Consider the following 12149-nt stretch of genomic DNA (forward strand, 5'->3'; position numbering starts at 1 on the left):
GAACTGAGAACTTGGCTCCTTTATTAATTCCCTGCTAGAGAACCCCAGTACAGTAAATCTTTCCATAACACCATGCTGTTGAAATTAATCAAGCTGATGTTTGGAAATTGTTCAAATTAGATTAAATTAAATAATACCTAGACAGAGCTCAAAACTTGCACTGATGAAAACAATTTTTAATCTGAAAAGATACAATTTTTATTGGCTCGTCTTCATATTGTATTTATTAGAACAAAGAGGCAGTGCTTCCCAGTTTGGTTAAATGGAAGGATGGATGGCATTTTAATTTTAACCTTATTACCAGCTTTCTGTGTTTTTTCCTTGGAGATTCCAAACACATGACGGTGGTGGCATGCAGATGGGTGGAAGTCCAGTAGCTATTTACTATTTATTTTGAAACACACTTAGGAACATATTTTGCCTGAAAGTAACTGAAAGAACAGGTATAAGACGTTTTAGGGGACTAGCACTATGCTTTTATTTCAAATTGTCATTTAAAAGAAATACAAAGGGGTGCTCTATTTGTACACGTAACTCGCACTGGTTTCACTACAGTTGTTTGTGTTGTGTGTTAAATTGATTTAGTTAAATTGGTATAACCCCTGTGTCCTGTAATGGGCTTAGAAACTTTGAAAGCATTTAGAGTAATTTTCTTGAGCTCCTGCTCTCCCTGCACTCCCCTCCCCGCAAAAAAAACCAAACCAAAAAAACCCTTTAGTTGAAGTGAAGTGATAGATTTTTATTTTTTTAATATATATATACAGATATGAGACCAAAACCTTACACTTCTCAACCAAAGATTTTTTTTTCTTTTCTTTCTTTTTTTTTAAGAACAATTTCATATCCACCTTTAATTTTATGGATGCAGTTTATTTACTTGGGAACAGTTCATAGCGAAATGCATCTGACAGGGTGAAAAGCGTGCAGGATGGTGCATCAGTGGTGCATTCTTTTTAGCCTCGCTGCACCTTAGGTGAGATGTAATGCCTTATAGTTGCACAGCTCCCTTTGACTATGGGAACTGCCTGGCCTAAACTCCTGTATGTTGCTTTGACAATATATAAAAAGTTACATAATTTATCAGGGTGCCTGCTGGGAAAAAAATGTCATTTTCCAGTCATACTTAGGACTGTGATTTGACCTCTTTACACAGTTGGGAATTCCTGATGCATACAGAAGCTTCTATGAATTTTCCCCCCGTTTTGCTGTGATCTTGTTTTCTTTTATCTGTTCCTGCTAGTGCTGTATGGGTGCATCAAAGCCCCATCTAAATTTATTAGGAAAGCAGTTAAAGAACTATGTGTAAGTTAAATGAACACAATTAAGAAAAAAATCTCCCAGACAACTTGAGCTTTGTATGCCAATGCTGCTTTTATACATTACTGCTATATTTGTGCTTTATGAATGAAAAATGTTCCTTTTTTATGCTCCATCCAGCCCAGTAACATTCAAATGTGAAAAACAATAGTTTTGTCATGAACTGTGAGATACTCAGACTCACTCACTGAAGTACTCCTGTAAATCTGAAAAATCAAATGCACAGAATTATTTTTTAACACGTGTGTGTGTGTGTGTGTGGGGGGGGGGTACATTTTTTGCCCGATCAGATCCGGAGAGAGAATTGCAGAATATCAAGATTATTGAATAAAGCTCCTCTTGCCTTGCAGCACTATTACATGAAAGGTTTGTTTCATCACCTGTCGTCAGTCTGCCAGCTTTTTGAATGTTGCTTTAAATTTTCTGGCTGGAGCTGATAGTAGACACTGACTAACTTAAACAGCTACACCTTAAGTTCCCTGTTGTGGGGTTGAGGTGGAGCAACATAATATATATCAGTATGTTGAAGGTGGATTGACTTCTGGCTGAACATGTTTTCTTGTCTTGTTTTTTAATGTGCTCTAAAAAATGGTAATTTATTCTTAGATCATGTTAATTCATTTTCAGATAATGTCAGGAAGCAGGAACATTTTGAGGTAATACAGCCACTGGAGAAATTATGGCTTTTACTATGTCCATTGCTAAATAGAATGCAAAGCAGGTGGTACTTTTCTTAGAGAAAATTTTGCAGGCAAGGAATGGGATTTATTATCACTCTGCACTAATGTAGAATTGGTGTTAAAATTCCAGAGATTGTCACCAGATGCATCAAAATATGTAAGCATTTAGCGGATGTGGTAATTTGCCCTTTGCCCCTCTCCCCTGGTGTTTTTTTAATGTGCAGTTAGCTAGCAGTTTATTATCATTCTAGTCTCAGAGATGTTCTTGAAAATGCCATTTTTGTAGTAGAGAAGTTTACAGTCACCAGTGGTGAAAAGGACCATTTCCAAAGCTACTATTTGTAGGAATTAAACAAGAGCTTGAGTACTTTGGGTTAGTCTTGTCACCCCAAAATCAAACCTTGACCATTCTTATTTTTGGTATTACAGAGAGACTGTAGTTGATTGTGTAACTTGCAGACAGAATCAGTACAATATAGCTTATGTTAGGGGAGGGAAGGACAGGGTTATAGTGCGAAAGGAATCATGAGCAGGTTAAACAGTGTAACATCATTTTGAGCTTGCTGGTTCATGCATGCTAATAGACTAAAACATAATTTTAACTTCTGTTTGGCTAGATGTGGAATTTATGGGCAACTAGGATTAATTTCTGCTTTCACTGAAATGAAGAGACACTTTCTTATTTGCTTCAGTGAGTGTGGAATCATTTCTATAGCACCTTTCTATCAAAGAAGCCCATAGATGGCGTTATGGTATATGTTCTGGGGTGTGTTATAATTTGGCAGAGCTGCTTCAACTTACCAAACCCATGGTGATACACTAGCATCTACCAGTTAAGAAATAGGAGGAAGAATGAAATGACTCTGGGGCTAAGCATAGACAGAAAGCCCAAGACTGAAATGATTCGGTTTTTGCAGGTTAGTCTAAACTGCAGAGATTAAATTGAGAAGCAACTGGATAGACATTCACTTTTGATTCAGGAAATGCAGCCACATACTTTCAGTGGCTCAGGCCAGAAGCTGGGGGGCGTTAGAGCACAGCTCTCTGGCAAGTAGCCAGCATGGACCGTATGTTCACTTCCTCTTCCTGCTGTCCCCAAGGTCTCTGGGATTTGCAGTCTAGAATTACGGCAGCAGGACTCTGCAGAGTTGCTCCTTACTTCCTATTTATGCTTCCAGGTGCCTCGGGGATTTGTAGTCCACAGTTGCAGCTAGCAGTAAGTTTTTAGCAGGGTGGGGCAGCACGGTACTCGGGGTGAGGGGGCAGGGTAGAGGGAGGGAAGTTTAGGCGGCCTCCCTGGCCCCAGACCCCAGATGGGGTTTACCTGGGGGGACAGTCCCTGCCTTCCTCCCATTCCCCCCAACCCTTCTCTTCCAGAGCAGACAGCCCAGCCCAGGGCTGGATAGCATGCTGGAATGCTGGGGGAATGTGACTTAATTTGAACCAGGAAGTGGTCTGGAACAGAAGTTTCATAAACTGGTTTGATCCAAATCAGCTAAGTCTGGTACTACTTCAACTAGGTTTATCTTAAACGAGTTTCAGCCATTTTGAAACTGGGTTATGGTGAACTGAGCTTCTGTTCTGTTGCAGGTTGAAACCAGTTTCTGATCACGTAAACTAGTTTATATGTAACTTCTGTCCCTAACTCATCAGTCCCTATATTGAAGGGGTCCTTTAATGCAGATTGAGCAAAATGTAATAGATACTTCTAAGACTTGGAATTCTCAAGGTAGCTCTCAGAGGCTGTACAGTCTAGGGACATGGTTGTCATGGGGGATCTAAACTACCCTGACATCTGGTGGGAGGAGCAGTCACCCAAATCCAGTCATTTGCGTAGGTTCTTAACCCGCATGCAGGACTTTCACCTAATGCAGGAGGTACATGGTCCCACTAGGGGAAATGCCTTACTGGACTTGGTGTTGACTACAGGGGAGGACCTGTAGGGGAGCTGCAGATTTGTGGTCATCTTGGGGACAGTGACCACCAATCAATCGAATTCACCATCCAGTGTAGGGTGGGTAAGATAACTAGTAGGGTGGAAGTGCTTGACTTTAGGAAGGTTGACTTCAGTGTGCTCAAGAGGGTAGTCAATGATGCACTGCAGGATAGCAGTACTGGTGAGATGGGAGTCCAGGAAGGGTGGTCGTTCCTAAAGGAGGCAATCCATCGGGCACAGAGGGAGATGATCCCAGTATGAGGGAAAAGGGGGAAAGGAGCCAAAAAACTTCCTTGGCTAAACAGGAAAATCCAGGGGAGCCTAAGGACAAAAAAGTAGGCATATAGGTAGTGGAAGCAGGGGAAACCTACCAAGGAGGAGTATACCTACTTACCCCGAACTTTCAGGGAGGCAGTTAGAAGGCCAAAGCAACTACAGAGCTGAGGCTGGCAACACAAATTAAAGACAACAACAAGTCTTTTTTTCAGGTATGTAGGGGGTAAAAGAAAGGTGCAGGGAAGCATAGGACTCCTACTAAACAAGGAGCAATTAATAACAGACAGGGGAGACAAGGCTGAGCTATTCAATGAGTTTTTTGCCTCCGTGTTCTTTACCAGGGTTCTTAGATGGGCATCAGAGAGACACCAGCCTACCAGCTGTCGATGCTGACTTGGTGCAGAGTCACTTAGATGGACTGGATGTGTTCAGATCAGCAGGCCTGGATGAGCTTTATCTGAGAGTACTGAAGGAATTGGCTGCTGTCATAGCAAAACCACCAGCACAGCTGTTTGAGTGCCCGTGGTGCTCAGGTTGTGTCCCGGAGGACTGGAAAAGGGCCAATGTGGTCTCAATTTTCAAGAAGGGGAGGAAGGTGGATCCGAATAATTATAGGCCAGTCAGTCTCACCTCCATCCTTGGAAAGGTCTTTGAAAAGATTACGAAGGATCATATCTGTGGGAGTCCAATGGGAAAAATAATGCAGCAGGGAAACCAGCATGGATTTGTAGCAGGTAGATCATGCCTGACCAATCTGGTTTTGTTTTATGACAGTGTCACAAAATGCTTAGATGGAGGAGTAGAGGTAGAAGTCATTTTCTTGGATTTTAGCAAGACCTTCGATACGGTATCTTATCCCGGTCTCGGAAATAAATTAAGAGGCTGTGAGAAAGATATTTACATGGTCCGGTGGGTCACAAATTGGCTTAGCGGTCGCATCCAGAGAGTGGTAGTAGATGGGTTGGTATTGATCTGGAAAGATGTGGGTAATGGGGTCCAACAGGGTTTGGTACTTGAACCTGTACTCTTCAATATTTTCATCAGTGACTTGGATGTGGGTGTGAAGTGTGCTCTGTCCGAGTTTGCAGGCGATAGTAAATTGTCAGATGAAGTGCAAACTCTGGAGGGTGGGGAACGATTGCAGGCAGACCTGGCCAGGTTAGAAAGGTGGGCAGTACACAATAAGATTCAGTACAACAAGGACAAATGCGGAGTGCTGCACCTGGTGTGCAAAAATATCCAGCATGTCTACTGGCTGGGAAGTGACCCTCTCAGCAGCACAGAAGTGCAAAGGGATCTCGGAGTCATAGTGGACTCCAAGATGAACATAAGCCATCAGTGTGACAAAATCATAAGCAAAGCTAACTGCACTTTATCATGCATCAGCAGATATATGACAAATAGATCCAAGGAGGTGATGCTTCCTCTCTGCGGCATTGGCCAGACTGTAGTTGGAGTACTGTGTCCAGTTTTGGGCACCGTACTTCAAGAAGGATGTTGATGGACTTGAAAGAGTGCAGAGGAGAGCCACTTGTATGGTTAGGGGCTTACAGGCCAAGCTCTGTGAGGAGAGGCTGAGGGACCTGGACCTCTTCAGCCTCTGCAAGAGAAGGCTGAGAGGTGAATGTGACCTACACATTCATTAGGGGGATGCAGCAAGGGATCAGAGATGCTGGGTTCATCAGGGTGCCTCTTAGGGTAACCAGGAACAATGGTCACAAACTGACAGAGACCATATTTAGGTTGGATATCAGGAAAAACTTTGTCATGGTAAGGGTGGCCAAAATTTGGAATGGGCTTCCAAGGCAGGTGCTCTCCCCTACCTTGGGGGTCTTTAAGAGAAGGTTGGATAGGCATCTGGCTGGGGTCATCTGACCCCAGCACTCTTTCCTGCCCAGGCAGGGGATCGGACTCGATGATCTGTTGAGATCCCTTCCGACCCTAGCATCTATGAATCTGTGTTCTAGTGGTTTCTTTAAAAGGAGAATTGCCAGCTTGAGATGCAGTTTCTGCTTCATTTCACTTGAGGTGTGCAGTATAGTAGCACAATAATAATGTTCCTCTTAATATAAAAAATACCTTTGTTCTTCATAGTCATTTACACTACAGATGACCTGTTTTTTCTTCCATTGTAATAGGTCTAGGGGAGCACCTCTCATCAGATGGTACATGTTGAAGCTAATACAGTTTGACCCCACAGTAATTTCCAGCATGTTTGGTGGCTCACAAGCATTAAAGAAAAAAAACCTTTTAGCAAATCAACAATACAGATAGGAACAAAACATCTCTGTTTACTGTATTGTTTATGGGAGGGGGGTGCTTTGTGGGAGAGGTCATGTAGGTTATGGCAGGTACAGACTTACATACAGTCACAAAGGGAATTTGCAGTAAAGCCAAACAAAATCTAGCCCAAACCTTTTTTTCTTCCCCCAAGTTTTACTTGTTTATATAGTTTCTCTTGTAGGACTGCTCAGTCTATACCCTAGATTCTCTCTCTAGTCACTCCTACCCTCCTTATGCCAGCATGAGGTAATAAATCACTTGCCTTGGTGAGTCAGCACCTGCTAACAAGTGGAAGGTTTTTGGTGAGTGGTGAGAACCTATTAGAACTTCAGCAGTGCATTCTTGCTGTGGTATGTGAACAAAGTGGGTGCTGGCTATAAATGTACTAATAACGGCACACTATCTTTCTGGAGGACATAACTGTGTGTGGGAACAGCATTGGTCTTGATGTTTCCACAATATTCATTGGGTAGGGATAGTCAAATTTTGGCAAATACTAAGCTGAAAGACTAGTACAAAAGTAAACTATTTAAAATTAATGCTGAATAGATCTAAATTTAAATCTAGATTTAAATGAATCTAGAGTTGTGACTTCTGCTGTTTCCTATAGAGGACGCTTTTGCGCTCTAATGAAAACAAATCTAAAGGCAGATGTTTGCTAGGAGGAGCCTGCCAGGAAGTGTTTTAATTTAATTGTTTTAATAAATAGATAAAGGATTTATTTGTTGATAATTGTTTTAAAACTTTTTACCTAGGTTTGATGATTCCTGTATTTTGTGTGGTGGAGCAGTCGGATACATCTCCTGATTACGATAATCGAGAAGAGCATGCTGAGTTCGTTCTGGTTCGTAAAGATGTGCTCTTTAGCCAGCTGGTGGAGACAGCGCTCCTGGCTCTTGGGTATTCCCACAGTTCTGCAGCTCAAGCACAAGGTATTCAGTGATATTCTTTTCATTTTCCTTGAATTGGCATAAGAAAGCTGCCTTCTATAGCACCTGAGGTCGTTCTGTGTAAGGACAAAGCAGGAGAATTGCTGGTAAATTGTGCAGGCAATTCAATCAGTGATCCTAAAACTAGTTGTGTAACAACCTCAGACTCACTACCTGGTCTGGGAACCATTTCCTGCATCCTACTGAAGTATGAAACACTGTAATATTCATCATTTGGAGTAAACGTGTGTTTGGTTTGATAAGGCAGTAAGTTTTTTGTCTCAGAAAATTATGTAGAAGGACCAGATAGACTACCTGGGTGTATATCTAGATAGCGTTACACAATTTGCAGAAAGAAACTTTTCTCCCCTTGTTTCAAGGCCATGATTAACATGATTAACTTGTGTTTAAAATAGTGATATCACACCATTACTTTGTCCCCTATGTTTATATTCAGTACAATAATGTTGGACTCCTTTCATGACGAATAGCTTATTTTATGCATTTACCTCAAATAGTGCTTTGAAATCCTTTGTGAAGCTGCATATTACTGTGCAATTACCAAGATATAATTTTTTTTTTGTTTGTTTTCAGCCATAGGGACAGTTTAAAATAAAACTCCTTCACCCAGAATTAAAAAAAAAAACACAACCTGATCTAGAAGGCAAAAGAAAACAAGCAGGAAAGAAATCTTGTTGAAATTGTCATCTCTGCATTCCAAGTGAATTGCTTGTATTGAATGAATGATGACAATACTTACTTTTCAGAAGAGAAATCTGTAACTTCTAGCCCCATCCTTCTGTGTCAGGTTATACTCATTTAGGAATAGTGTTGCTTGGAGATTTGGATTTTAACTGCTGTATTCTCTGTTTCTTTATGAAAAAGCAGTAAGGAAGCTTCAGGTGCTTTCAGAATGAGCAGTAGTGGAGTTTGAATCAAACTGTTCTGAAGCTGAGGATATTCTAACATAGCGCTCCGAATGCACGCATCTGTCCAAACTGTGATAATGATTCATTTCCTTCGTCAGCATTTCTGCTTTGTGAGAGGTTCAGTAGCTGCATCCAATCAAAACTCATGCAGAGCTATACGAGTTACTGGACTGTTGTTACAGAAAACAACAGTAAAAACAAGGAGAGAAGTTAGGGTGCTTCAGCCCTATCTGTTGCACTTACCCACTCCCCTCCCCCAGTTGTGCCATTTCACTGACACTTTCTTTGAATGCAAAGGTCATTGTATCCCAGTGTTTCCAGTGAGCCAGCTTTCTGTTTGACAGCACTATCCATCTCAGTTAACACGGTTGCTCAACATGTTGTGAGCTAACATGTGGAACACGCTGTATTAAGTGGCCAAGATTTGATTCTTGGCACCTACAAAGGGAATGGGCTTTGCAGGGAACCTGCTCCAAGGAGGCATTCCATTGTGCAGCGATCCACACTGGCCGAGAAACTCGCTGGGGGGAAACTCTCCTTTGCAGCACTTTTCTGTTGAGCACACCAAGGAGGACAGCGCGATTGACTTACGTAGGAAATTAGCCATTTCTTCTTTGTGTAGTAACTACTGTCTTTTCAAAGTACAATCATTTGAAGCTGCCTTTTTTTATTGTGTGTGTTATAGGAGAGGTTATCTGCTGGCAAGCTGTAAGATAAGATGCAGGCAAAGCACAAAACTAGCTGGTTTTAAGACGGTTCAGATTCATTGCAAAATTTTGTAAAATAGTATGTGGTATGAAGATTTATTGGCATGTAAAAAGATTAGTAAAGCTGTTTTTCTTTCTGAGCCTGTTTCAAGCCTTTTGGGTCAGGGAAAATCTGCTTCTCTTGTGAGTACTGTTGAGTTTGTTTTTGTTTTTGAAAATATTCACTGACAAGCAATCATTGTGTTCCCTTTACTGATGTTTTGTGAACAGGAAAAAGCTGAATTAAATGGCTGAAGGTACAAGCTAAAAGCTCTCTTATGCTTTCCTAAATGCAATAAATCTCTGAGCAGTTTGCTCTGTAGAAAACTGAGTAGGTTACCAACATGAAGAGTTGTCCTGACATTCCCTAGTGCTAAATTAAACATTAATTGGGTAAAGTTTCATGAAGCTACATATAGCCTATGAACTGACGGGCTACCTACCTGTGGGATTACAATTCCAGATACTGTAATCTTCTGGGCTGGAAAAAAGTATATTACTTTTTCCTTTCTTTCCTGATGTTGTCTGGTTCCAGGACGTGAGTGTCAAGGATCATTGAAAGCTTCTGCCTGCTCTTGGAAGCCACCTTTAGAATATATATTTTTGTGTGTGTTTCCCACTGGAGGTCCAGCTGGAAGAAGAGATGTCATTTGGTTTTTGTGGTAGAATTGTCAGTGCGGTTGTATCAGTTTTCACAATTGTTTTCGTTGTAGCTTGCCAAACTAAGGTAAACAATTTTGAAAGAAATACATGGAAGGATGTAGATGGAATTTCTGAAGATGGACTGTTCCTTATTGAAGAAGACTTGTTGTTTCATCACTTCTACCTAGTCCTGAATTATTTGGACAATGGATCTTTACCCAGTAAACAGTTGGTTATAGCATTTTCTGTTGACTGTTGAGAGTTGTGAAAAATCTGCAACAAAATAGGAACTTGTTAACAGCTTGGAGGGTGTGAAATCTGGGAGTGACAATACAGTTTTAATAAACATTTATGTAGCTTTATTTAATCATTTAAGGCTAGACCTGGCAGTAGAAAATCTGCTATATCTTTTGTGCACAGGGCATGTCATTTCTTTACAAGGGCTCTGTGTAGGATATACTATGACATGCTCTCTGCTACTAATTTTGGGGTGGAGGTTGGACATTTCAACTGGGATATTTATGTAAAAAATATGGCCTTCAGGGCTAGTTTTGGATGACCATTAGAATTCAATATTGTGGTCTGAAACTGATCTTTTTTAATAAGAAGGGGGAACTTGCACAGAGACTATAGGTTTCACCAAGGAAATGCTCTACTGAAGATGGATCAAGACATAACTCTGAATGCTGGGGATCATAATTTGCTTCAGGCCCTGTCCTTCCATAGTTAAAAATATAAAGGTAGTTGCCATCTCACTTATTTTATGTGGAGGCCCCCAACTTCTGGATTAGCTGTGGAAGTAGACTTGCTATTTCTTTTGGAGGTTTGGGGAGCATAAAGCTGATTGAAAACTTGGGCTAACTTTCTGCGATTTTGGTTGAAACCAGAGGGAAAAAAATTTAGTCATGTTTTATTTTCCATGGATATTTTTGTTCAGTTCTGTTTGCTAGGCCTGATCAAAGGTTCTTCAAAGAAGCCAAACACTGAATGGGCTGTGCAGACAGTATAACTTTTGTATTCCCTGAAGATGGTTCTGCTTAGATCAGGATACAGATGTGAGCGACTACTATTTGCTCATATCATACTTTTTCTTCACAAAACAATTATCTGTGCCTGGTGTGATTTTCAGCTTTAGGTTAGAAAAATAGCTACTTAGGAGACATTTCCAATGGCACGGCTCTGGATTTAGAAATAAGTGTGTTGCATGATGTTATTTATTCAAAAAAAATTTATATACATGTCCTGCTCCCTAAAGTAAAACCTATACCATATAGCTATATAGGTGAGGAGGCCAAGAAGGGAAGGTAAATGGAAATAATGAAGGAAGTGGAGAGGATGAGTGCTTCCAGTTGGAGCAGAGAAAGTGAGGAAGCCACAAAAGAAATTTTGCATTTGGGAAGGTGATGCACAGAATTGAAGGGACTTGTCCCAGATGCATAATAAGTCCGGCAGGGTCATAAAATAAACCACAGTCTCGCAAGCCATGATACAATACTCTCCTTTTGCATGGGAGAGGGAGTGCAAACTACTTGGGTCCTACCCTTCTTTTTAATAGCTAATTTGATGCTTTCTGTGATTACTGGATACGCTTAAATACTAAAGGGGGAAAAAGCAAAAAGAGAGAAATGACCCCAGTTACTTTGGGTATTTCAACATTTAGAAAACTAGCAATCAAAAATAATCTGCCAGGTGTTTTAGCATGTCAGCTTGAATGCTCAGCTGCTTTTGCTTTGTTTAGCTTTTGTGTCACCCTTATAAGTGCATTGCTGTTTTTGGGGTTGTTACTACTAATCAATATTAGAAAGGTGTAAATGCTAAGGAGGGAATGGAAATGGCAGAGGTGTTCCTGGAGAATAATGCTAGGAATAGTTGGATGTAACTAATCAAAAGATAATTTTGCATTGAACACAAGGAAACATTTTCTAAGAGCTGATTTACTTGGACTGTGGCAGGTTTTTACTGCTGTTGAATGCACAGAGAAGCACTTTTATATTTTTATATCAAGAATGAAGCAATAAAAAACATGAAAGTGTAGTGGAGCCTTGCTAACTCATACATGCCATGCTTTTGGGAGAACTATTGTGTTAAGTGCTATGAAGGCAAGGAGTTTGATTCTCCTAATACTTATTCAAGTAACTGTACATGTAAGTCAGTTGCGCTAGATGAAATGGGAAGCAAATCCAAGGTCCTTACCTGGAAGTGTATGCAATCCATTTACAGGTATAGTGAGTTTCTCTGCTCCTCAAAGACTGCTGTCCTGGGTTGCTTGCTGAAGTGTATGTGGGGCAGGATCACAAGTTCTATCGATAACAGCACAAATAACAAGAGTATTTTAGGGAGGTTTTTATAGTTTCATAGTTTCTAGGGTTGGAAGGGACCTGAGCAGATCATCTAGTCCGACCCCCTGCCAT

The 12149-nt window shown here is 40.9% G+C and overlaps 1 protein-coding gene and 1 long non-coding RNA gene across 11 annotated transcripts in view; one reads left to right on the top strand and one right to left on the bottom strand.

Moving 5' to 3' along the window:
• Positions 1 to 7331, bottom strand: part of LOC109322766 — a 12105-nt gene extending 4774 nt beyond the window's left edge. For both annotated transcript variants that reach the window (XR_002104480.1, XR_002104481.1), the window contains exon 1: positions 7244 to 7331. This is a non-coding gene — a long non-coding RNA (uncharacterized LOC109322766). The remainder of the gene's footprint in view (positions 1 to 7243) is intronic.
• The window catches only part of SATB2 (SATB homeobox 2), a 168131-nt gene that overhangs the window by 17091 nt on the left and 138891 nt on the right, over positions 1 to 12149 (top strand). For 8 of the 9 annotated variants that reach the window (XR_002104479.1, XM_019553944.1, XM_019553941.1 and 5 more), the window contains one exon: positions 7248 to 7424. Coding sequence is in view for 8 of the 9 variants with exons in the window: in XM_019553944.1 (XP_019409489.1) it covers positions 7248 to 7424 (177 nt within the window). In the remaining variant the exon portion in view is untranslated. Of the gene's footprint in view, positions 1 to 6651; positions 6795 to 7247; positions 7425 to 12149 lie in introns of those variants that run through there. The other variant, XM_019553940.1, reaches the window with a different exon arrangement.

The sequence above is a fragment of the Crocodylus porosus genome, unplaced genomic scaffold (genome assembly GCF_001723895.1).
Source record: "Crocodylus porosus isolate Cpor-Errol unplaced genomic scaffold, CroPor_comp1, whole genome shotgun sequence".
Classification (NCBI taxonomy): domain Eukaryota; kingdom Metazoa; phylum Chordata; order Crocodylia; family Crocodylidae; genus Crocodylus; species Crocodylus porosus.